This window comes from Mustelus asterias, chromosome 17 (genome assembly GCF_964213995.1).
Source record: "Mustelus asterias chromosome 17, sMusAst1.hap1.1, whole genome shotgun sequence".
Lineage (NCBI taxonomy): Eukaryota > Metazoa > Chordata > Chondrichthyes > Carcharhiniformes > Triakidae > Mustelus > Mustelus asterias.
In genome coordinates this window covers 64952962-64980532 of record NC_135817.1, presented here as the reverse complement: position 1 = coordinate 64980532, position 27571 = coordinate 64952962, and the positions used below count along the sequence as shown (strand labels likewise).

The 27571-nt window shown below is 40.7% G+C and overlaps 1 protein-coding gene across 1 annotated transcript in view; it reads left to right on the top strand.

Annotated features, from left to right (window-relative positions):
* The window catches only part of LOC144506557 (zinc finger protein 654-like), a 48717-nt gene that overhangs the window by 11170 nt on the left and 9976 nt on the right, over positions 1-27571 (top strand). Inside the window, exons 2-8 of the mRNA XM_078232834.1 lie at positions 966-1111; positions 16365-16446; positions 16667-16802; positions 20238-20440; positions 21574-21710; positions 22801-22942; positions 24196-26662. Coding sequence (XP_078088960.1) covers positions 966-1111; positions 16365-16446; positions 16667-16802; positions 20238-20440; positions 21574-21710; positions 22801-22942; positions 24196-26661 — 3312 coding nt within the window. The 3' untranslated portion in view covers position 26662. The remainder of the gene's footprint in view (positions 1-965; positions 1112-16364; positions 16447-16666; positions 16803-20237; positions 20441-21573; positions 21711-22800; positions 22943-24195; positions 26663-27571) is intronic.

Sequence of the window (27571 nt, the reverse complement as noted above, 5' to 3'; positions counted from 1 at the left end):
CACAAGTAAGGCTTACATTAACACTAGAATGAAGTTACTGTGAATTTCCCCAAGTTGCCACATTCTGGCGCCTGTTCGGGTCAATGCACCTAACCAGCACGTCTTGCAGACAGAGAGGAAACCGGAGCACCCTCCAGTGTGCAAATTCCAGACAGACAGTGACCCAAGCTGGGAATCGATCCCTGGCGCTGTGAGGCAGTAGTGCTAACCACTGTGCCACCATGGGTGCTGGGTAAGGTATTCTTTCGGAGAGTCGGTGCAGACTTGATGTGCCAAATGGCCTCCCTTTGCACTGTAGGGATTCGATGGTTCTAATGTTTTAGTAATGCCAATGACACCAAGTATTTTTATTATCTATCCCTCGTCATCCTGAAGCTATTAAAAGTATGTCCCGTATTGTGGGATGGAGTCACCTATAGGCCGTATCAGGTAGTGGTCAGTTTTCATGATCCAGCAAATTCCATGGCTCTTTGGAGTGCCAGTCCACAAGTTGTCAGATCACTAAATGGAATCTGAAGTCCAAATTTGTGGTGGTCTAAAAGTGTTAATTGTAATTTTTAGGCATAGTTCACTCCTGTTACTTCAAAGTCCTTGAATGACATTTTGTTTCAAAGGTGTGGTCAACAAAACAAATAATTTGTTCCTCCACTTTGTCAAAAGATTTACAACACCTGAACCAGCTTTCCAGGTACTCTATGGGATACTCATGGAGTGACTTTGTATCTTTGCTAGATTTTCTTATATTTTCCAGGACTATCAGAAACAGTCCTCTTTCACTATGTTTTAAGCAGAACTGTCAAATTTCGTTTTATGTTAAAGATGTTAAAAATTTAGATATTGTTGCAAAAAGACTAGGGAAGTTGTGATTGGCTAAATGACAGCTGAAGTGTTGAAACTTATCACTTCAGTGAGAGTTTTGAATCCTGCACCAATAGATAACCTTCAGTCTTCTCTCCTTCAAACAGGTAACCGAATGGCATGCTGGGAGATGGCAGGTGCCTTTGCCACTAGTTCATGTGCTTAAAAGTGCTATTTGCTGTTTTACCAAAGCAAGACCGCTTCTCGCTCCAGAATGTGAACATGTCCAATATGTCTTGAGCCGGCTGGCTTTGTAAGTAGCTGCTTTTTTATTCATTTTTAACATCTCAATGTTTTAAAGACAATTGGGCCATTAGTTGATTCTGAGTAAGGTACAGCAAGAAATTTAGGAAGACAAATGGAATGTCGACTTTAATTGCGAAGGGGGCGGAATATAAAACGAGGGAAATTTTGGTATAGCTGTCAGGGCATTGGTGCAACCAGGCCTAGAACACTGTGTCCAGTTTTGGGTTCCTTATAGGATACACCTAAAATGGAAGCAGTACATAGAACCTTGACTAGGCTGATTTGATTGGATTTATTATTGTCACGTGAATTGTCACAATGAAAAATATTGATTCTTGCGCGCTATACACACAAAGCAACCGTACATAGGGAAGGAAAGGAGAGAGTGCAGAATGAAGTGTTAAAGTCACAGCTAGGGTGTAGAGAAAGATCAACATAATGCAAGTAGGTCCATTCAAAAGTCTGATGATAGCAGGGAAGAAGCTGTTTTTGAATTAGTTGGTACATGTCCTCAGAATTTTGTGTCCTTTTCCCAATGGAAGAAGGTGGAAGAGAGAATGCCCATGGTGAGTGGGGTCCTGGATTATACTGGCTGCTTTTCCGAGGCAGCGGTAAATGTAGACAGGGTCAATGGCTGGGAGGCTGGTTTGAGTGATCGACTGGACTTCATTCATGACACTTTGTAGTTTATTGCTGTCTTGGATAGAGCAGGAGCCATACCAAGCTGTGATACAACCGGAAAGAATGATTTTTATGGTGCATCTGTAGAAGTTGGTGAGAGTTGTCGCAAACATGCTAAATTTTCTTAGTCTCCTGAGAAAGTAGAGGCATAAGGGGGCATTCTAAACAATAGCGTCCACATAGAGGGACCAGAACAGGTTGTTGGTGATCTGGACACCTAGAAACTTGAAGCTCTCGACCATTTCTACCTTGTCCCCGTCGATGTAGACAGGAGCATGTTCTCCACTATGCTTTCTGAGTTGATGACTATCTCCTTCGTTTTGTTGACATTGAGGGAGATTGTTGTCGTCGCACCTGTTACCAGATTCTCTATCTCTTTCCTGTACTCCATCGCGTCATTGAGACCCGACCCACAACAGTGGTGTCATCAGCAAATTTGAAAATCGAGTTGGTGGGGAATTTGGCCATACAGTCAGAAGTGTATAAGGAGTATAGTAAGGGACTTGTGGAGCACCGGTGCTGAGGATGACCGTGGAGGAGGTGTTGTTGCCTATTCTTACCGACTGCGTTGTGTGGGTTAGGAAGTCTAGGATCCAGTTGCAGAGAGAGGAACCAAGCCCGAGGCCATGATGTTTGGAGATGAGTCTCATAGGAATAATGGTGTTAAAGACTGAGCTGTCGTCTATGAATAGAAGTCTGATGTAGGTGTCTGTTATCTAGGTGTTCCAGGGTTTAGTGTAGGGCCAGGGAGTTGGAGTCTGCTGTGGACCTGTTGCAGTGATGGGTGAACTGTAGTGGATCCAGGCCACCTGGGAGGCAGGAATTGATTTGTACCATGACTAACCTTTCAAAGCACTTAATAATGATGGCTGTCAGAGCCACTGGATGATAGTCATTAAGGTACACTGCCTGGCTTTTCTTTGCTACCGGGATGATGGTCATCTTCTTGAAGCAGGTAGGGACCTCAGATTGGTATAAAGAGAGGTTGAAGATGTCTGTGAATACCCCCCCCAGCTGGTCCGTGCAGGACCTGAGTGCTCATCTGGGTACCCCTTCTGGGCTAGTTGCTTTCCATGGGTTGACATTTGAGAAGGCTGCTCTGATGTCGGCAATGGTGACCTCGGATACAGGTTCATCCGAGGCTTCTGGGATTTAGGGCATGCTCTTGCTGACCTCTTGCTCAAAACGGGTCTAGAATGCATTGAGCACATCGGGAAGGGGTGTATTGGAGCCAGAGATATTACCTACCTTCGTCTTGTAGCCTGTTATGTCTTGCAAACCTTGCCATAGTCGGCGGAAGTCCGTGAGGCTAGCCTGGGATTCTAGCTTGGTCTGGTACTGTCTTTTGGCATTTTTGATGGATCTTTGTAGATCATGTCTGGCTTTCTTGTATAGGTCAGGGTCACCTGACTTGGACGCCTCAGACCTAGACTTCAGCAGGCAGTGGATATCCCTGCTCATCCATGGTTTCCGGTTGCGAAATACGTGGATTTGCTTCTTTGGCACAGTCTTCTACACACTAATGAAAGTTCTTAAATACTTTTAAAATATTGACCAGTCCACTGACTCCAAGCAATCCCGTAGGAGATAATTCGATTCCTCAGACCAACATTGTCTGACTTTCCGACGGATTCTCCTGTTTCAGTTTTTGTTTGTAAGCTGGGAGCAGGAGCACAGCTGATTCCTGAGATGAAGGGATTGCCTTGTGCAGGTTGGGGCTATATTCATTGCAGTTTCAAAGAATGGGAGGTAATCTTATGGAAATGTATAAGATTCGAAGGGGGCTTTACAGAGGAGATGCTGAGAGAATGTTCCCTTCATGGGTTAATCTAGAAATAGGAGCATAGTTTAAAAATAAGGGATCTCCTGTTTAGACAGTGATGAGGAGGAATTTCCTCTCTGGGGTTTGTGAATCGTTGGAATTCTCTTTTCCAGAGCACAATGGAGGCTGAGTATTGAATATATTCAAGGCTGAGTTAGATGGATTTTTGATTCACAAAGAAGCAGACTTAAGGCCCTGATCTTTATGAATGTCAGAACAGGCACAAGGGGCTGAATTGAGGGATTTCTTATGATCTTATTAAAACTGCTATCGACAAATGCAGCCATTTTATTGTATGTGTTGAGCATAATTTTGTGGATTGATTTCACAAAAGCAGTCCGTGAACCTGTGTTGGAGTGTATTCAGTGATCTGTTGGTCAGTTAAATTTGCACAGGTCTTTTTGGTACTAGTGTTTAACATACATCCCCAAGCAATTGCTTTGGCACGTATCATGTCTGATAGTGAGGACTGTTGTTTGCTCAACCTCTGTGCTGTTTTTCATTGTCTATGTGGAGGTGAGTAGGAGTTGTGATCTGGTTGCATTATTTCTTTTTACTTCGTTCTTTTCTGTCTTTGGTGACGTATCAATTCTTTGTCATAGTGACATATAAACTTGCTGTTTGAGAACCTGAATTAGGATTATATTCACTGGAGTTCATAAAAATGAGGGGAGATCTCATAGAAACCTATAAAATTCTAACCGGACTAGACAGAGCAGATGCAGGAAGGACGTTCCCAATAGTGGGGGTATCCAGAATCAATGGTCATAGTCTAAAGATATGGGGTAAATCTTTTGGGATTGAGATGAGGAGAGATTTCTTCAGCCAGAGTAATGAGTCTGTGGAATTCGCTACCACAGAAAGCAGTTGAGGCCAAAATATTGTATGTTTTCAAGAAGGACGTAGATATAGGTCATGGGGTGAAAATGATATTTAATTTATTCGTGTTACGTGTACTGGGATGCAGTGAAAAGTATTGTTTCTTGCGCACTAAACAGGCAAAAAGTACATAGGGGAGGAGGAAAGGATAGGGTGCAGAATATAGAGTTGCAGTTATAGGTAGAGTGAGGAGAAAGATCAGCTTGATGTATGATAGGACCATTCAAAAGTCTGATGAAGAGTCTTCAAAAGGGCATAATTAGAAAGTTTAGGAGAGTTAGAGTTCAGTTTTAAAAGCACAGAACAGAAGTAAAAGATGAAGCTAGAGGGTGTGCTGCGGACAGCTCGCAGGAAGTTGCCTAGCTCTGGCGCCATCTTTATTTGAAATATTGGGGAGGGGGCAAAGCGGGATCAGGTTATTGAGTTGGAAGATCAGCTATGATCATAATGAATGGCAGAGCAGGCTCATGGGGCCTATTTTCTATGTTTCATGATTGTAATGACAGCAAAAAATAACGGGTTTTGCTGTCATTAAAGCTGCATAATTAAAGCCGGTATATTGTGATGATACTCTTGTTAGTTCCCTTCCATAATCATATTGAAAATGCTACTTTCCAGAAAATGTATAAAATATTTTGTTTGCTACAAGACGCAAATTGCAACTGCTATGTTTTGGGATCCTGTTCACTGAGCAATGTGCTGCCAACCACAATTAGCAAATACAACGGAAGATGTACTTGTTAATAAGAAACAGAAGGACAACTTCATGTCAGCCAGTGCTTCCGGTTGCATAGTTTTGGACCTGAAGATAAATTATTTGAAGGTTCACTGAAGCAAGAATACAGTGAAGAACGAGAATGTGCTCCACAGCTTTCCCCAGCTCAAATGCTCTGTGTAAATTAAGATATCTCATCTAATAGATGTTGAGCCACAAAGAGGCTATCTAGCCCGAGTCTTCAGTTTTATCAGGAAATCAGTCTGCTGATTTCTGAAACAGCTTCAAAGGGAATTTCTGATGCTAGCCCTAAAAGGTGATTAGGAGACGTCTGAATTGTCTGGTTACTGTTGCCAGTACAACTTTCATGTTAGTAATTGGTTTTGCATTGTTTCTTTTCATAGCACAGGCAGGGATTAAGTTTTTTAAGTTAAGAGGTAGCTGATTGAAGTGAGATAATCACCATGAGACATAGGCCGAATGGCCTATTTCTATTCTTATCAAGTCTGCTCCGCCATTCAGTGAGACCATGATTGATCTGTAATGATAATCCTCAACTCCACTTTCCTGCCTTTTCCCCATAACCCTTGATTCCTTCACCCTTTAACATACCCAGCGACCTACCCTCCACAGCCCTCTGGTAGAGAAGATATCCTTAATATCTCTTTACACTAATCTGAGGCCCCTATCTACTTCAAGAAGATGACCATCATTCCGCTACCAAAGAAAAGTCAGCCTTAATGACTCATTTGGTGGCTCTGACATCATCAGTATCAAGTGCTTCGAAACGTTAGTCATGGCACGAATCAGTTCCAGCCTTCCAGATTGCCTAAATCCACTACAGTTCCCCTGTCGCCGCGACAGGTCCACCACAGCAGATGGCATCTCCCTGGCTCTACACTCAAACCCGGAACACCTAGATAACAAAGACACCTATGTCAGACTCCTGTTTATTGACTACAGCTCAGCCTTCAACACCATTATTCCTACAAAACTCATCTCCAAACTCTGTGGCCTGGGGCTCAGCTTCTCCATCTGCAACTGGATGCTAGACTTCCTAACTCTTAGACCGCAATCAGTAAGGATAGGCACCGGTGTCCCACAAAGCTGTGTCCTTCATCCTTCATTATACTTGGTCCTTATACTCCTATGACTGTGAGACCAAATACCCACCAACTTGAATTTCAAGTTTGCTGATGACGTCACTGTACTGGGTCGCCTCTCAGACAATGATGAGACGGAGTACAGGAAAGAAAGAGAACCTGGTGAACTGTTGCGACAACAATAATCTCTTCTTCAATGTCAACAAAATGAAGGAGCTAGTCATCGACTTCAGAAAGCAGTGGAGGATGTGCCCCTGTCTACATCGATGGGGATGAAGTAGAAATAGTCGAGAGCTTCAAGTTTCTAGGTGTCCAGATCACCAACAATCTATCCTGGTCCCTCTATGTAGACGCTATAGTTAAGAAAGCCCACCGACGCCGCTACATTCTCAGGAGGCTAAGGAAATTTGGCATGTCAGCTACGACTCACCAATTTTACAGGTCCACCATAGAATGCATTCTTTCTGGTTGTATCACAGCTTGGTCTGGCTCCTGTTCTGTCCAAGACCGCAAGAAACTACAAAGGGTCATGAATGAAACCCAGTTCATCACGCAAACCAGCCTCCCATCCATTGACTCTGTCTACACTTCCCAGTGCCTCGAGCAGCCAGCATAATCAAGGACCTCACACACCCTGAACACACCTCCTTCCATCGGGAAAATGATACAAAAGTCTGAGTTCACGTACCAACCCATTCAAGAACAGCTTCTTCCCTGCTGCCATCAGACTTTTGAATGGACCTACCTCCTATTAAGTTGATGTTTCTCTACATCCTAGCTATGACTGTAACACTGCATTCTACACCCTCTCCTTTCCTTCTCTATGTACGGTATACTTTGTATAGCATGCAATAAGTTATTTTCATTGTGTACTAAAAATGTGACAATAAAACAAATCAAATTCCACAGATTCACTACACTCTGAGAAGAAATTTATTTTCATTCTCTGTCTTAAATGGATGATCTCTTATTCTGAGATTATACCCTCTGGTCCTAGACTCTCCCACAAAGGGAAACAAATTTTCAGCATCTACCCTGTCAAGAACCCTGAGAATCCTACATGTCTCAATAAAGTTGCGCCTCATTCTTCAAAACGCTGATGAGTACAGGCCGAACCTCCTTAACCTGTACTCAAAAGAAAAGCCCTCCATACCTGAGATCAACCTAGTGAACTTTCTCTGGACTGCCTCCAAAGCCAGTATATTTTTCCTTAAATAAGGGGACCAAACCTGTTCAGTTTTCCAAGACTTCCCTGCTTTTATACTCCATTCCCTTTAAAATAAAGGCTAACATTCCATTTGCTACCCCTGTTACCTGCTGAACATGCATACTAGCTGCTTGTGATTTATGCGCAAGAGTCCCCAAATCCCTCTGCAAGTTTCTGCAGTCTTTCTATATTTAAATAATATTCAGCCCCCTTATTCCTCCTACCAAAGCGAACAGCTTTACATTTTCTAATATTATATTCCATCTGCCAAGTTTTTGTCCGCTCAACCTGTCTATACCCTCTCTAGAGTGTCATCCTCATCACTTGCCTTCCCACCTATTTTTGTGTCAGCCACAAACTTGACAATAGTATAGTTCACTTCCCTCGACTTAGTCATTGTATGTTGTAAATAATTGTGGTCCCCAGCACTGATACCTGTGGTACACCACTAGTTACAGGTTGCCTTTCTGAAAACGCCCCTCCTATTCCAACTCACTGTTTTCTTAGTTAGTTAGCTAATCCCCTTTCTATGCTAATATACTACCCCCAACATGATGGGCTCTTATAATGTAGTCTTTTGTGCGGCACCTGACCAGGTGCTTTTTGGAAATCCGAGTACATTACATCGATTGGTTGCCCTTTATCTATCCTGCATGTTACCACCTCAAAGACTTCTAATAAATTTGTCAGGCTTGATTTATTATGCCTTTATAAATGCTCTGCTATTGCATCCTTTATCATGGACACTTAACATTTTCCCAATGATAGATAAGCTAACTGGCCATAGTTACCTGTTTTTGTGTCTCTTTTTGAATAAAGGAGTTGAAAGTTCTGCAACCCCTCACTCTACCATTGCCATGAAGCCAGGGGACAAACCCTGGTTCAATTAGTGTAAAAGAGCATGCCAGGAGGAGCACCAAGTGCACCTAAAAATAAGGTGCCAATCTGGTGAAGTTGCAATGCAGGAATACATGCATGCCAAACATGAGAAGCAGCATGATAGAGACAAAAGTAAGCAAATGATAACTAATGAATTGTATCAAAACTCTACAGTCCTACTGCTTCTAGTCATAATTGACAATGGACAATTAAAGAACTGAATGGAAAAGGTGAGGCTCAGTGAATGTCCCCATTCAGTAAAGATGGAATGCAGCATGTTTGCAAAAGATGGGGTGAAACATTTGTAGCCACCTTCTGTCATAAGTGCGAGGTAGATGACCAATCTTGGTTTCCTCCTGAGGTGCCTATCATTACAGAAGCCAGATTCTTTAGCCAATTCAGTTCACCCGACATGATATCTTGAAATTACATGTGTGCTCTGGATACAGCAAAGGTTATGTTCCCATGCTGAAGATTTGTGCTCCAGAACTAGCTGTGCCCCTAGCCAAGTTGTTCTAGTACAGACTCGGCACTGGTATCTACCTGACAGTGTGGGAAATTGTTACCAATTATGTCCTTGCCATAAAAAGAGGACAAATTGAAACTGCACCTTTTGAGCTACTGTAAGTCATCAGCAAAATGATGCAAGGTGTCATTGACAGTGCTGTCAACTGGGGAGTCAGTTAGCTCAGTTGACTGGACAGCAGGTTCATGATGCGGATGATGCTAACTGCCTGGTTTCTGTTCCTGTACTGATTGAGGTTATTCATGAATGCCCCGCCTTCTCAACCTTGTAGCTCGCTTAAGATGTGGTGAACCTCAATTTAAATCACCTCCCCTCAAAAGGGAGAGCAGCCTATAGTGATCTGGGACTATGGCGACTTTGTTAAGCCACACTTTTTCTAATAACTTTTTCTGCCAGGACTGTTTGGCTCCAGACCATGGTCCAGTCTTGGCCCAAGCATGAACTGACTTCTAGAGGTGAAACAAAAATATCCTTGAACATCAAGGCAGCATTTGACTTGGTGTGGAATTGGGGAGCCTTAGCAATATTGAAGTACTTGGGCAGCATTTTCACCATATGGACTGCAGAGCTCTCCACCACCCTTCAAGAGCATTTGGGGATTGACAATAAAGCTGACAATGCAATGCTCAGTTGTTTTCTTATTTGAAATATGAAAATCTTATTTCACTGTCATTTCATAAATATGGCCTTAGTCTTAATTTTGTCAACAACATCAACTTGGCTTTGTATAGCACCTTTGAAATATAGCTAAACATCCCAAAGAACTTCAAGAGCATTATCAAAAATACATATAAGAAAACTAGGTTTGTTTCATTTCGAGGCTCCTTCAGTAGCTCAGCAAATTTATCCAATGAAGAGATGCGTAGACTTGATCTCGATGATGGTCGCTCTCTTGCACTCTCGCGTTAACAATACATCTTCATCGTTAAAGTATCCTTCAAGGAGAAGTGATTAAAATGAGCATTTTTTGATAAGCTCAGGTAAACTTTGCTAAAATCTCAGAGTAGTTAACAATAGAACATAAATAGAAGCAGGAGTAGGTCATATGGCTCCTCGAGTCATCTCTGCCATTCAATACGATCATGGCTGATCTGGTCTTGGCCTAACTCCACTTTCTTGCCTGTTCTGCATTAATCCTTGTCTCCTCTTTAGTTCAAGAATCCCCTTATTTGAGTCTTGAATATATTCAGTTACTTGGCCTCCACAGCTCTCTGGGATAGAAAATTCCAAGATTCACAATTCTCACAGAATAAGTGCCTCCTCATCGCCAGCTTAAAGAGGTGACCCTTTTATTCTGAAACTGTACACTGTAGGTCTAGATTCTTCCATGAGGGGAAAAGTTCTCACACCTGCCCTGTTATACCCCCTCAAAATCTTTTATGTTTCCATAAGGTCACCACTGTGTCTTTTAAATTCCAATGCATATAAGCCCAATCTTTTCAACCCTGCCTCATAGAAGACCCCTTAATCCTAGGAATCAATCTAGTGAGTCTTCTCTGAACTGCTTCCACTGCAAGTAAGTGGATATTGGCTTGTTTCGGGAGGTGATGCCACTGTGCTCAGGATGCATGTTACTCCTATATTGAACACCATCTGTTGTAGCTGTAGAGGCTGAATCATAAGTGGCAGTCCCTTCCACAGCTAACACAGATGAGTAGAATGTGTCGACTGATGTTCTTTCCTGCTGCTCTCTTTTTTTCATCTGATCATTCACTGCTTTTTCCATGCCGTTCCTGGCTGCTTGCCTCTAGGCACTCTGGTCAGCAGCAAGGATTTCCATACATGGACTTTCATTCTGGTCAACTTGGGGTTGTATTACAGATGTGAGTGATCTGCTGCTGTTGTGCTGATTGCAAGCTTTCTATAGGGTGTATCTTAGGACATGTAGCAGTCATGCATTAGGTGCACATGATGCAGCCACCATTGCCTCAAGAGGGCAAACATGCTAGGGATCCCTCCACGTTGGTGTACTTTCATATTCAGCATTCTGTCTTGCCAGTTGATGCTCGTTATACATCTGAGGCTGCAGAGGTGGAAAGTCTTTAGCTGTTTTTTGTGGCTTGACTAAGTTGTGCTGATTTCCATATCCAGGGATGGGTGATTGTTGATTCAATCTTTGCGAGTTGTCAACGACCTCCAGTGGTTGATGTTGGTGGAAGTTGGAGTCTCTTAATTCTGGCCCATAACTAGCTATGGTCTTCCTGACACTAATTGTCAGTCCCGTGAAAATCTGGATCTGATCACAAGCTGCTACAAGTGAACTTCATTTGGGATGTCAGCACTGCATCACCACAAACAGTAACACTCAGACTAGGACTTCAATCACTTTTGTTTTGGTATGCAGTCTTGCTAAGTTGCACAGCTTAGTGTCATCTGTTATGCAAGTGGACACCCTCATTTGAATCACCGAAACTGTACAATAGCAGCATGGGGAAGAGTATACCAAAGAGAGTTGCGCCAGGATACAGTGCTGCTTTACCCTTGCTCATCTAGTTTTTAAAGTTTATTTATTAGTGTTACAAGTAGGCTTACATTAACACTGCAATGAGTTGCTGTGAAAATCCTCTGGTCGCCACACTCCTGTTCAGGTACATTGAGGGAGAATTTAGCATGGCTAATGCACCTAACCAGCACATCTTTTGGACTGTGGGAGGAAACGTGAGCACCCAGAGGAAACCCATGCAGACTTTGCACGGCCAATGACCCAAGCCAGGAATCGAACCATGGTTCCTAGCGCTGTGAGGCAGCAGTGCTAACCACTGAGTCACTCCGTATCTTTAAAGTATCTGATGCTGTTCCATTGTAACTGGTACTGCACATTCTTCTTGAAAGAGGAAATGATCCAGGAGAGCAGCCTATTTTCAACAGCAGTTTGAAAGTCCATCTCTGCTGACAAAATTAAAGGCCTGTTGAGGCCAGTGAAGGCTGTGTAGAATGGTCTGCGCTTTTGAGGCACAACTCCCATAACAACGGGTGTGAGAAAAATCATAACTGTCGATCTGCCAACTCTGAAGCCACACAGGATAGATGCATGACGCCAGGGTCTGCGATCTGGTCAGAGCAATGTGAGCAAAGATCTTCCTCTCAAAACTTAGCAAGGAGATTTGTTAAGAATTACTGTAGCCCCCTTTGCGCATATCTCCTTCCAACAGAGAGACAAGTTTGTGGAGATGATGCAGCAGTACCAGTTTTCCAGCTTTGATGTCATGTGAAATGCCGTCATTGCCTGGGGTTTTACCACTGGCGGAGTGGTCTTCTTGTGCTGTACCATGCTGGCCTCAATATCCAGCTGTTCTATGTGTTTATGATCTCAGTCAAGACCAGTAATTTCATTAAAAAAGAAGCAATCTGAAACCCAATTATTTACTGAAAGGATGAAGCCACAAGATTCCATAGTTTAATTTTTACAATTTAGGACTTGTTGGAGTTCAGGATACAGGCCATTGGGTCCGGGGGACTTGTCAGCGATTAGTCCCAATTAGTTTTCCCAATATTTTTTCTGTCGTAATAACTGTTTTGAGTTCTTGTTCCCTTTAATCTCCTAATTTTATTGTGTTCTATGACAGATACTTGTTCAAAAACTCTGCCAATTCCTTGTTTCCTATAATTAATTTCCCAGTATTATGAACAGGAGAGTCCATTCAAATAGCACTATTTTTCCCCTCACTCTCCCACCCTCTCCTTCCCGGTCCTTAAATGGTGTTTTGATTTGTTTCCTTTTTAATAAGCAGCGGCGTATTTCCAATCCCCTCAGCTTTTGTGTGATCCAATTTCTGCTTTAAAAACCCCACAGCAAGATCGAGGTCGGACAAACTCAAAATGTTAGTTTATTGCATGCGTTCAAAAACCATGATGGGGATGGCCCACAATGCCCACCTCCCCACACATACAGGAAAGAGAGGGATAGAGAAACGAGGGTTTTACAATAGAGACCAGAGAGGAAATAAATATTGTTTCACGTGAGGTCCAGAATCAAAGTCCCACGAGGAATTTGACTGAAACCGTAACTCGCAGTTGGAGGGGTCAGTCTTTGTTCAGCTAAAAGGTCCAGTTTAAAATTAAGAAATAGCAATGCGGATATATTTATGTAAAATCAGTGTTAGAGGCTGTTCTGTCACACCAGGCTCACCCTTTAATGGACCAATGTTTACTTTGACTATATTTTTGTATGTACTTACAGAAGCTTTGTATGTCCATTTTTATAATTTTTCTCTCATCGATATTTCCTGTTCAATTTTTGGCCATCTTTTGCTGATTTCTAAAATGTTTCCAATCTTCTGTTCTACCATTAATCTTGGTAGCATTGTACGGCCTTCCATAACTCCCTGCTTTTGCCATGGATGGTGCATCTACTCATTGAGTCTTTCTCAATGGTGTATATCTTCAGGAGTTATGAAATGCCCCTTAAATGTCTGCCACTGCATCTCCAGCATCGTACATTTTATCCATTTTCCCAGTCACTTGAGCCAACACTGTACATACATATGAATGAGGAGTAGGAGGAGGCCACTCAACTCCTTAAGCCTGCTCCGCCATTCAATAAGATCATGGCAGTTTTAATTTTAACCTCAACTTCACATTATGCCTACCCCAGGATAACCTTCCCCCTTTTGTCAAGAATCTTACAAATGTTGTCTTAAAGATATTCAAAGACTCTGCTTCAATCACCTTTTGTGAAAGAGAGTTCCAAGGTGTCTCAACCCCACAAGAGAGAAAACACTTCCCTCATCTGTCCTAAATGGGCAACCTGTTATTTTTAAACTATGGGCCCTAGTTCTAGGTTACCACACAAGAGGAAACATCCTTCCCACATCCACCTTGTCAAATCCCCTCAGGATTTTATGTTTCAATCAAGTTGCCTCTTACTCTCCTAAACTCCAGCAGATACAAGCCCAGCCTGTCCAGCCATTCTTCATAAGACAACCGCCCATTCCAGTTCGCCTTCTCTGAACTGCTTCCAATGCACTTACATCTTTCCTTCAATAAGACCAGGCCTATACATAGTACTCCATATTTGTTCTCGCCAGTACTCTGTATAAGTTTAAAGGTTATTTGATAGTGTCACAAGCAGGCTTACATGAACTTACTGTGAAAATCCCCTAGTCGCCATACTCCGGCACCTGTTTGGATACACTGAAGGAGAATTTAGCATGGCCAATGCACCTAACCAGCACGTCTTTTGGACTGAGGGGAGAAACCGAGCACCTGCAGGAAACCCAAGCAGACAAAGGGAGAACGTGCAGACTCTGCACAGACAGTGACTCAAGCTGGGAATCAAACCCAGGTCCCTGGCGCCGAGGCAGCAGTGCTAACCGCTGTGCCACCATGCCATCCCTGTGTCACCATGCCACTCACTGAAGCATAACCTCCATACTCTTGTATTCAATTCCCCTTGCAATAAATAACATTCTATTAGCTTTGCTAATTACTTGCTGCACCTGCATACTAATTTTTTTTATAATTCATACATAAAGAGACACAGATGCCTCTGCATCTGAGTTCTGCAATCTCACCATTTACATAATATGCTGCTTTTATTCATTATACCAAATGGACAATTCCACATTTTTCCATACTATACTCCATTTATCAGATCTTTACCCACTCACCTAATGTATCTATATTCTTTTGGAGCTGCCTGCAGTCCACTTCACACCTTACTTTCCTACTTATCCTACTTTCCTACTGTTTGTCATTTTCATAAATGACCTGGATGAGGAAGTGGAGGGATGGGCTGGTAAGTTTGCCGACGACACGAAGGTTGGTGGTGTAGTGGATAGGTTGGAGGGATGTCAGAAGCTACAGCATAACATAGATAGGATGCAAGACTGGGCGGAGAAGTGGCAGATGGACTTCAACCCGGATAAATGTGTAGTGGTCCATTTTGGCAGGTCAAATGGGATGAAGGAGTACAATATCAAGGAAAAGACTCTTAGCAGTGTAGAGGATCAGAAGGACCTTGGGGTCCGGGTCCATAGGACTCTTAAATTGGCCTCGCAGGTAGAGGAGGAGGTTAAGAAGGCGTATGGTGTGCTGGCCTTCATCAATCGAGGGATTGAGTTTAGGAGTCGGGAGATAATGATGCAGTTTTACAAGACCCTCGTCAGACCCCACTTGGAATACTGTGCTCAGTTCTGGTCGCCTCATTACAGGAGGCTTGTGGAAATGATTGAAAGGGTGCAGAGAAGATTTACAAGGATGTTGCCTGGATTGGTTGGCATGCCTTATGAGGATAGGCTGAGGGAGCTCGATCTTTTCTCCTTGGAGAGACGAAGGATGAGAGGTGACCTGATAGAGGTGTACAAGGTGGTGAGAGGTATAGATCGGGTGGCTTTTTCCCAGGGCTGAAATAGCTGCTACGAGAGGACACAGGTTTAAGGTGCTGGGGAGTAGGTACAGAGGAGATGTCAGGGGTAAGTTTTTCATTGAGGGTGGTGGGTGATTGGAATCGGCTGCCATCAGTGGTGGTGGAGGTAAACTTGATAGGGTCTTTTAAGAGACTTCTGGATGAGTACATGGGACTTGATAGGATTGAGGGTTATAGGTAAGCCTATATATAAGCCTAGGTAGGTAGGGACATGACCGGCGCAGCTTGTGGGCCGAAGGGCCTGTGTGTGCTGTATTTTTTCTATGTTCTATCATTGTGTCAGTAGCAAATTTAGCAACCATCGGTCCACTCATCCAAATTGTTGCTTTAAATTGTAGAGTTGAGGCTCCTGTCTTCATGCCCTTGTAAGCCATTACTTAAATTTAAGATTCTAGTATTCAGACCCACATTTCTCACCATCAAACTGAATGTGAAATTGTATCGTGGATGATCCTTTACGATGAGCTCATTAATTAATTCAATTTCATTACACATTACCAGGTCTTATAAAAGGTGTTTTCCTTGGTTGATTGCAGAATGTATTTGTTACAGTCCCTGTAGAGACTGATAACATATTTATAAAAAAAATAGATCTGAATTGCTGGTAACCAACTTAAAGAAATCCCACAACAAGGTTTCAAGTTTTAAGATTTTTACTGCATCAAATAAAATTAATCAACATCGACAAAACATTACTTAGTAGGCAACTAATATGCTAAACTGCAGAAAAGGTGATCCTTATTAATGTCTCAATGTAACCACTAACTCTATACTGCATGAATATACTTTACAGCATGTCCTTCATTGAGTTTCACTTTCTGCAGGAAACAATCCAAACTCACTCTGAAGCATTTAATTCTGTTTCCCTCTTCACAGCCTGATTTCCAGCATTTTCTTTTTCATTATTTTTAATCGGGACCTTGTGTGTAGCTTGGCTCGAGCTGGTGATTTCTACATTAATGGCTTCGGAGACCTTTGTTTAAATGCAAAGAAGTGGATTAATTTTTGTTGTTCCTCTCTCCAAACCACTGGAATAGTTGTACCGATAATTCTACTTTCAACTTCTCTCTTTTCTTTCTAGGAGCTGCTTTGAAGTATTGTTATACTGTAGGGAGGATGACTCATCGAAAGAGTTCTGGGAAGAATTTTTAAAAACTATTCAGGTACTATTTGTCATTTTGCACTTCTGTCCTGATGTCTTCACTGTTAATGATGTAAATTAGTTTTATACACAAAATATACACATTATAATTTATACTTGCTGTTTCATAGAATGCTTACTTTGTTTCCTGTATTTTGTGGCATCACTTTTTATATTAAAGCAATGTAATAGTGATGCTATTTCCTAATTTCCGTTAACATTGTACATTTCTTTCCCCGCAGGAATGTCACAATGTTTTACAGAATGACTTAAATGCAGAATTTGATGTCCTAATCAGGATGAGTAGAAATGGAGGTCCATGGCAAAGTCCAGTACTGATGTCCATCCTTAACCAAGAGTTAGTAACTCAGGAATTAGGTACTGTTATTGGTATCCTGATTTTGCATAGTTTCTTAAATAATAGCATTTTCTTCCCAAAACCTAATTTGAAATGTTTTTACTGGAGCTTTTGGTATTGTATCGCTATAAACTTTGGGCCCGATTTGGCGCAAAATCGCGGTGAAGTTGGGCGTTGGGCCTAAAACGCGATCTGCACCCGACTCATGGCAGATCGTGTCTTTACCAAGCCCCGATCCGGGCGCGGGTCGGGCATTTAAATCGACTTAATGAAGCTCGCGCCCAACTTTACCGACGAATCCGACTTTACCAGGTTGCGTCCCATTTCGCGTCCGCGCATTAAACGACCTGCTAAATAAAAGTCCGAATGGGACTCCAATTCAGCAGGGGAACCGCCGAAGCCAATCCCCCCCGACCATTCGGACTCCCCTGGGAGGCAGGCCCTGCTGGCAGACCTAAGCCCCGCCCAATAGACCGGCGCCGAAAAAAGGCGTATGGACGTGCTGGAGCGCGGCTGCCGGGCGCGGATCCGTTTGACGACTGGACCCGGCACTTAGTCCCGATTTGGTAAAATCGGCCCCTTTGTTTTTAGGCCTTCCATCTCCATAGCTGAAATTTGGCAGAATGTTGTGACAAAGCTGCTACTATTTCATCCAGCATTTTTCCATGTGCCTGCTGTTCCTGTAACTTACAGCCCTGTGCGCTGTTAATGCTGAAGTAGCTTTCCTCTCATGTACTCAGTGCTAGTTTCGTGATTGAATTTTAAAATTTTGAGTTCAAATTTTATTGAAACTTCTATCATAGTAATGATACATTGATTGCGTACACCATTAGTTAAATGTGGAAGTTTCAGGAAAAAATGAAGTCAGCATGTTGTGTTGCATCACAGTACGGTGGTACATTAATTGCTGTTCTGCCAATAGTTTTACCTAGGTCGATGAAGGTCCCTTATTGCTTCACCTCATCATTATGCTTAGCAGCAAGCGCTAAATTGTTTGATTTAATAAAAGCAAAATACTGTGAATGTTTTTATTTCAGATTTCTAACAAAGTGCTGGACATACTCAGTTCATCTGGCAGCATCTATAGAAAGAGAAAAACTGTACTTCCAGCACTTTGCTTTGATAACGGATTTCAGTGCCTGTTTTCATGCCGCTTCAACTGAAAAATAATGGTCCAAATGGACTTGACTGTTATGAGAACTAAATGTTTGTGCTGATTGGGTCAGTAAGTGGGTGACGTCTCACTTTATAAAAAAAAAAGCTAATCTTATTTCATTTTCCAAAATCAATTGATCCATTCCTGAATTATATCAAAGAGGGGATTGTTTAATATACCACAATCGTTTTCATATGTTCAAACTCCTGTAATTATTTCATCCATGCCATTCATATTTGGATGTATTTATTTTACATCATGATAATCTGATCACTCAAATTGCGCAAATGTTTGAATAATTTTGAATGCAACAAGTCATCCATATTTTAAAAATCCAGTTATTGTTACTGATGGTTGTCAGATATAACATTACATTGAATTGGAGAATCCAGAAACTAACAAGGAGAGATGGAAAAAGAAGGGGCAGCACAGTGTAAATTTGCCCTTGTCTTAATAATAAACAGGTAAAACAATTGCCAGGTTCCAAAGTGAAGTCTCTGGTAAAAGATTGATGCACCCAGTATTGATTACTTAAATGTACAATGGAAAGTTTAAATTAACCTGGATGTACAGCAGTATGTATAACTATTCAAATATGTCAGCAAAAAGAGCAAGCTATGGTTATCCAAGTATTTTGAGTTCTCAACATTTAAATAACTAATTATGGTTCGGTGAACAGTTTTCCGTCCATTCAATAAATCAAGTGAGGCAATTGAGTAAAAGATTATAAATTACTTTTTAAAGACATGTTGAAAATAGAAGGAATTAAATGTATTGTTGAAACTAACAGCAAAAGAGGGTGGCAAAGAGATGAGTTGAACAGTGAAATTGTCTTAAAATTCCTCCAATTTATCCTTTCTTTCTGGACTACCACCTGAATACTAATAGTCTCCCGGTATCTTGTCAGTGTCCAATCTTCCTGTGTGATCCTTGATGCTGAGGTTCAATAAGCCTTTGAACAATGTAGGTTGATGTCCATGCAATTGCATTTTCTAGCAAAGGCCATTGAGTATTAAATTGAAGTCAGAACCCGGGCTGACCTGTTTTCTGCACTCCTTCCTAGCAGCCTGAGGGCACTGAGGCCGTTGTCACCACAATCGCAGCTCAACTAACTCGATACAAAATGGAAATAAAGCCTGGGACCTTGCTTGGCTATGTTTATACTTGCTAGACTGTTAATGGGTCATTTAAATTTATTTAAAGTGTTTGAAGAGTTAATAAATACAAAGCTTTGCCAGACATTTGAGTACCTATAGTGTTTCATTTCAACATCACCAGCATGCAAGCTGAAAACTCGAAAAACAACTAACCCATGGAGATTGGAATTTCCCTGAACATGTAAGCAGTCATGGTTAAAGGAGCAAAGGGAATTACCTAATTAACTATTTTGTTTTAATTACAAAGCCACTTAGTACTTGGGCATAATACAATGCAGATCATTTATTGATTCAGATCCTTCTGTGTCCAGGCTAATATCATTTTGATATGCTGTTACATTAGTTTAACTTGCACTCCACAGCTAATAAATTCAAATAACCAGTGGTTCTTCAGTATAATCTTAAGTACAAGTAAAAGGTTGCTTTTTTAAAGTTGATTTAAACAAATGCTCTTTTTAAAATGTGCAGCTTGCTCACTTGTACATTACCAGTATTTCTAACAATCCCTATCTGTACAATATCAGCTCAAAACAGTGCACTTGGAATTGATTTTTTTTCAGTGCAGTTAATGCTGAATGCATGGAAAAATTAGAAAAATTGTTTGTGACTTAAGCACCAAATATCAGCCTCTTGCTGTACAAGTGTCATTTCACCAAATAGACCAAGAAAACTGCAACTAAGCATTCCTACCCATCTACAGCTTTACTCTTTTCAGTCAACTGTAGGGTAATGATTGATTTAATCCTTTGACGAGCAAGGATAGGGTAGATGGAGGTAGGATTGCCTGGAAAATTCTCTTAATTTTCATCGTGTTACCTTGTTTTAAAAAGATGGCATAATTACTGTAGAGAAAAATTCATTCAATATGTCGTCTGAAAGACTTTTATTTTTCAAGAATGATTGGCCATCTCAAATAGCAAAGAAAATAAAACTGATAAATTTGGAAATGGAATCATTTGTTTTGTCCTTGTACCTCAGTTGTTTGTCTATTAACTGGACAAAAACTGCTTAATGTTTTTATACTCATTGTCTGATTGTAACTGATTTTGTTATTCGCAGAATAATCCTTAATTTACAAAAAGTACTTCAATCTGGTAGACTTTATTTCACTATGTTTTCTTATCGATTTTGTGCTTTAACAGTAAATGAATACTTGGGATCAGAATCGCCAGTGTTCTTTGAATATAGAGTGAAATACTTGATGAAATACAAGCATATTGGAGAAGCAATGACGTTGACCAAATACTGTGTAAATCATCCTCAAACTGGCACAAACAAGTACTTTCTCCACTTATTCTTAACATGGCTATGCCGCTCTTCACCAGAGGAAATCCTGCTGCAGGAGGTAATGTCATGTGATGTGCCTCATTTGTAGACATTTTGATTTGAATGTTCTAGAGGACTTTTATATAGTGGTAACAAGTAGACTAAAATAGCTTTTCTGATGATCAAAGCAAATTACTGCACATGCTGGAATATGAAACAGAAGCAGAAAATGCTGGAAAATCTCTGACAACGGGGCATTCAGACACAAAACATTCTCTCCACAGATGCTGTCAGACCTGCTGAAGTTTTCCAGCATGTTCTGTTATTTTTCTGATGCCTAATTTAAGTTCCTCCTTTACCATGGGCATTCAATTTCTCCATACCTCCACCTCCCACCATGAGGACTCTCTGCCTTTTCCTCGAACAGAGGCCCAACCAATCCCCATCCACCACAACCCATCACCACCTGCCTGAGCAATGAAGCTCAATGCAAGTTCAGAAAAAAATATTTTGACTGAGCACTTTACAGCCTTATGAACTTCAAGTCAACATTTTAGATTGTAACCTCTAGTCCATCTAGTTTCTTTCTTTGCTGGTTTTGCTTTGAACCTTGTTTTTCTCAATTCTGCCATTCACACCCCTTCTAGACTATTTTTTCCTTTAGTTGTCCCAGGACATGCTTTTATTGTTTAACCTTTTTTTCCCCCTCCACCGCCCCCCAGCTATCACAGATGTTCTTTTTCCCACCTTCCCCTTTCATTTGTGTCAAACCTGTTGTGTCTCTAACCTTTTCCAGTGCTGATGAAAGGTCATTGACCTGAAACACTAACTCAGCTCTGTCTCCATAGATGTCGCCTGACCTGCTGAGCATTTCCAGTATTTTTCTATTTTTATTTAAAATAATTTATTTGTTGAATTTCTGACATACAATAGTTTTGCATTTTTACTGTTGTGTTTGACTACAGAATCTTTCAATTCCACTATGAATTTGAAATTAGTGTAATGATTCAGGAAGTAAAAAGCTGACATTTGTAAAAGTGACCAAGATGTGAATGAGAGCAGGCACTTTTCACATTGAAAGGAAAGGCAAACCTGACAGTGGTATTAGTACATTTCTCTTGGATAACCACAATGTCAAGCATTTGAAAAGTATCAAAGGACCAGGAACTCCGGTTGATTTTTTTTTTCCCCACTTGTTTTCCTATTTGACAGATTGCCAAAATTGACTGTCAGGAAGCCCTTGATGTTATTTGCAGACTGGATTCAGAAGGGCAGGTGGAATTAGCTTGGATTTTGTGTGTGGCATTCCTTACTCAGCAGCTCAGAAATGGAGACATGTACTGTACTAGGTAAATATTTTACTACTTATGAGGTTTTGGTCATTCAGTTGTGGGTATAAAATTACTTGCACTGTTTGAACAAAAATTTGAAAACGCCATACTGGGTATTGGACAGAAATTAATTCAATTGTTAATATATATTTTATAATGGCAGAATCTACATCCTCCATTTGCTTTTACCTTACAATACTGAAGAAATCAAATAAACTTAAAAATTGCATCTAATTTTCTCCAAGTTATAGTATTTTCTATGTTTATTAATTGCTATATTCAATTTTTAAAATTCTACTGGTCAACTGTTCTGAAAAATGTAGAACCCGAAGGTGTTTTTTTAGTAATTGCTATATTCCATTAAAAAAATTCTGTTGATCAACTGTTCTGAAAAATGTAGAACCTTAAGATTTTTTTTTAGTCGAAAAATATAGTTTATTCTGCAGAGACAGATTTGGGTTTTTTATAGTGTTAGTTCCGTGATTTATATTTATTAATTTTGATTTTGTTTTCTAATTATGGTGCAGAAATCTATTTGTGTTTCAAGTTCTGCTTATTTAAAAAATATTCTTGGGGAGTAATTAATTGCAAAACATTGCATGAATCTTATTTTGTAAATTAAGTTTTTAAAAAATGTGGGTGCTATTGACAAGAATGATGGGTCCGATGTGTTTTTTTTAAACTCTGGTTTCTTTTCTTTCCCCTCCTTTGCTCAGTTTTCCTGCCTTTGACTATTCAAAATGTACTTAGTTATTCCATTGATGCAAGCTATCGTAATTGGGCTAAATAATTTGTTAGTCATTCATAAAGGCACTGCAATGTGGTGTTTCCTAAATATTGGTTTGCAGGTTGTTAGCAACATTAGATTTAAATATATATGAGTATTATCAGTAGGATTAAGTGTAAGATAACAAATTAGAAGTTTTTAAAATCTCTTTCTTGGCAGTTTTATCTTTATGCTTCATACAAAAATTACTTGGGTGAGCCAGACTAGAGACAACTAAATGGCAGAGTTCATTGAGCATAAGCATCTAATTATCATCCAGTGTTTTTTTTGGATAACACTGCTTTTAACATATCGCTGTCAACTCCTTTTGAATTTACATAGGGAATTGATATTGGTTTGGAGCAAGCTGCAGCTGAAACTTGATGCATCCAAGCAACACTTCCTGGAGAAATGTCATCACCTTTTGCTAACATCCAGAAATGTCAATCATATCTTCCTCTTTATTAGGGTTATTCAGAATGAGGTAAGTTAGCTTGCTGCTGTGCAAGTGAATAACAGCGTATTCTGTTTCCTTTACTTTCCATAGTCATTCTTGAACTTTCGGCATTTACTATTCCAAGTGAATAGTGTTGTATATAAGAATAATGCTCCATGTGCATCGATCATTAAAATGTTATGGGCAGGTACAGAAAGACTAATGGGGTGCTGGGCTACCGATCGAGAGGACCAAAATACAATGGATGTAGAGGTTATGCTGCAGTGATATAAAGCCCTGATAGACCAAACCTGTGTTCAAGGCCACACCTTAGGAAAGATACATTGGCCATGGAAAGAATGCAGTATAGATTTACCAGACTGACGCCTGCACTGCATTGGGTTAAATTAAGAGGTGAGATTACATAAATTAGGGTTGTGTACCCTGGAATTTAGGCTTATGAGGTGGATTTTATTGGATTTTTATGATAGTTTATCTCTAACCATTCTATTTCCGTTGGTTGTGGAGGCTCAGATTATGGGACATAATCTAAAAATTAGAACCTAGGCCCCTTTCTGGGGAAAGCTGGGGAACCTTTTTTACATGGAAATAATGTTATAAGTTTAGAGCTCCCTTTCAGCAAATGGCAATTGATAGTTCAGCTGTTAATTTGAAATCTGAGGTGAGGACATTTGTTTAACTAAGGGTTTTGAGGGGTTTGAAGGTGAGTCCATGGACTTAACTTGCAGATAAGCAGTGCTCTTGGTGAAGGCCAGAAAGGGCTCAAAGAACTTCAGTGGCTCACTCCTAGAAATCTATCCTTTAGAGATTTCAGTTTGGTTTATTGATAGGCAGCATGTTTGTATTTTTAATTTTTTTTCTATTCACTTTTTAACTATCTTTTCTGGCAATGTTCATGTTTCAAGCTTTTTGAGTTCGTTATTTGGACAAAAATTCTGTGCAGCCAAATGTGTATCGTTTTTTAAAAAAGGAATATTTGCTTCCTTGTTTGTAGGTATGCATAATATTTTGCTGGTGGTTATACATTATTATTTTACTGGGATGTGGTGAGGGAGCTACAATCATACTGTTTTTCTGATGCACACTCTCTACAAAAATGCTTTTTTTTTTCTATAATCCATTTAGTATTGGTCCTCATTCTGTTTTTTGTACAGCGATGCAAATCAAAATATTCCATTGTGGCTTTAGCAACGTATTTTTGTTACTCAGTAAGTTTTTGCGCTCTAGTTTGTAATACAAATATCAAATAACTTTGAATATGTGTTTTTTGAATGTTATAGGTTGGAACTGAAGGCTTGCAATTCTGCGTGGAGCTCTGTGCACGTGCTCTACGGATAGATTATCAAGATGAACCAAATACTAAAATTTTGGTGTGTAAAACACTCTCGTATCTGCTGCCAAATGATTTGGATTTCTGTAGAGCTTGCACTATTTCTGTTTTTTTCTCTGAGTGTACATCAGAATCTTTTCATGCTGTTGAAAATCTGTACAGTCAGCCAGATCAGCTATACACTGAAGCTATTAGCTCGGTTCCAAGTTTTCTACGCTGCGAGCTGCTGCTTGTTTTAAAAACCACCTGGCCTTTTGATCCAGAATTTTGGGACTGGCGCATTTTGAAGAAAAATTGTCTCGCTCTAATGCGTGACAAAGTGGCCTTACTTAACGCACGTGGATGTGACCTAACTGCGAAGCATGGAGACAGCTCGTCTAATGGAAATAAGGAAGTCAAGACCAAGGAAAAACCTACTAAGATGTTGCCGCTAAACCCACACGCATCCAGGGCAAATGGCCACGGTGCGTCACTGCACCGCTGTTTGTTGTGTAAAAAGGAGCTTCTTGGTGGGCACATTGTACGTCATGCACAGGTTCATCAGCAAAAAGGTGCCTTTTCTTGCCTAATTTGTGCAAGAAAGTTCAGATTGAGGGGACAGATGTTGAAGCATTTAAAGACTCATGTGAGGAAACTTCAAAAACAAGAACTTGCTGCTCACACAAAAACTCAAAAATCTTCCAGTGTTACTGCTGGTCTGCAGGAAACATGCGAGCTCGTAAATGGAATTCTTGATAATGGAAACCAATCAACTACTTCAGAATCTGCAAACGTAGAAGAACAGAGTAACTTCGAAAAGTTACCAGGAGCTGAGGATGTTAAAGTTAGTGTTGCTGATGTTCCAGATGAGCCACATTGTTCAACTGGTCTGGATGGAGCACAGAACAAGCATCTGAGAACTCAGGAAGATCCTAACCAAGATGTTGCTCCTCAAGCAAATGATGATGCGGTCGATCAAATGACAAAAGAAGTATTTAGTTCAGATGCAGCTGCTGTTCGGACCAAAAAGAAAATGAAGAACTGTGTTCTTACTAAACAAAATTTCACGAGGCACAAAAATAATGGAGCTCTATGCAGTCCAGAACAGGTGCAAGATGGTGCTGTATCAAAAGACACAAAGGTAAATGAGAGTGGAACTGAAGGTTTCCTCTCTTGTCCAGGCCATGGGTGCTCAAAGGTCTTCACTAAGATACAGTTTCTGACTAAGCACGCACGGAAATTTCACTCCTCTGATGAAAATGTGCAAGATTACCTAATGAAGTGGTATAAGGGCAAGTGCCGGTATTGCCAAAGAAAATTCATGTATTCCCAGCATTTAATTGACCACCTAAAAAAGCATCAGTATCCTAAATTACACTTCTGTTTACAATGCGGCTGCAACCAGACGTTTAAATCTGCTTCAGAACTTGCGACTCATACCAAGGGTCATGAAGCTTTTCAAGCACAGTGCAGCTTTCATGATTGTGACAGGTTGTTTGATGAACTCGATATGCTTTACGAGCATGAGGCACAACATTACTTAAGCAACAAATCCATCCGGTTCACTGAATGTGATAAAATAAACTTTCAGGCAAGCAAAGCACTGAGCCACCGAGCAAAGGCAGGTGAAGGTAAATGCTTGAAACATGAGCAGAATGCTGTGGAATTGTTGGTTCCATTGTGGAAGTCCCGAAAAGAGTTTTCAGAACCAAAGACCTACCTTCATAGTATGGTTAGCAAGCAAAGTGGAAATCAAGATGAAAATGGCACGCTGAGTGATACTCTGCATATTTCCATTGAATCAGATCAGCAAACCTTGATTGTTGAATCAGACAACATAAATGGTTGCATTAATAATAAACAAATAGTAAATGGGCACAGTAAACTGAAAGAAACTTTGAGTGAGTCGAATACAGATCAATTTTTCTCAGGTGATGCGTCAAGCGATGGGATTGCTGATTCTGATAAGACCAGTCTTTCTACGGATGCTTCAAGCTCAGGGTCTACATCAGCAGTGTTGCATAATGATGTTTCAAAAGGTGTTGCGAGGGAAGAAGCTGCAACAGTGTCACAGAATAGCAGCAGTCCACCACAGCAGAGTAAGGTTCCTTCAGCTTTGCAGCCATCCTCTAGCCAAGAACAGAAGAGTAGTAATGATGGGGAAGAACGTAAGACCTATGGCAGACTACAAAAGTACTACAGACCACAGCCACCAAGCTACCTAGATGAACGATATATCAGTATGCCAAAACGAAGGAAGTTAGCCACAGATTCAAATCACCCTCCCAGTTCACATACGAATGCAGTTAATGTGAAAAATGAACGGCACATATGTCGGAAATGTTTCATGATCTTCAACAGCATTGAAGCATTAGAAAGGCACAACACGCAAGACAGTTGTAGGCCGCTGTTTGTAATGGAATCAGACAGTGACTAGGGTAAGTTCCATGATTTAAACTAAGTTCTCAAAGTATAAGTAAGTGACTCTGAATAAACCAAATTTACAACCTTGTACTGTTTGAAATGGGCTGTAAATAACTAAGCTGATAATTTCAATGTGACTAAATTTAGCAGTTTCTGCACTTTATGAAATGCCCAGTATGAAATAAGATTCTTACAAAGGGCTTAAAAGACGACTTGGCATAGGTCTATATAGGTAACAATATTAATAAGACTCTGATGATTTTAACTGATGGGAATATGTGCTGAAATTTCTTGCAGAGCTCATTTGCTTACTCTGGAACATAAAACTGGTGTAAAGCGAGCATAAATGCAGGGCTACCAATGGAGGTAATAGAAGACCTGCTTTTTGTTAAGATGTCTCACTCCCGGTGCCTGTCTCTCATTCCTCTTCCGTTCTAGGGGCATGCCCAATAAAAGGTTATTTCTCCTCCTCCGTCCTTCTGAATAAGTCAGACAATTTGATGGAAGGTAGAGATCTGAAAAGGTTTAGGCAACAAAACTGGTGGGAGTGTGGTTAAGTATAATGCAGCGTAGTCTGAAAAAAAAAATCAATGGAAATTGTATCAAACTCCGGAAATCTGTTACACCGATTCATGTTCACAGTTGATATAACTGAACGGGAAGTTCCCAGTATGTAACCCTGGCTGAAAAGACCATTGTTTGAGAGCAGATTTCCACTCCATCTGACGAAGGAGCAGCGCTCCGAAAGCTAATGGCATTTACTACCAAATAAACCTGTTAGACTTTAACCTGGTGTTGTTAAAACTCTTACTGTGAAAAGACCATGGCCAGGATTTTACCGGCTCACCCCACCTATCGATGGGCGGATCAAACTGGTAAAATTGTGTGCAAGAGCCAGATTTCCGGCGCGGTCACCTCGTGCC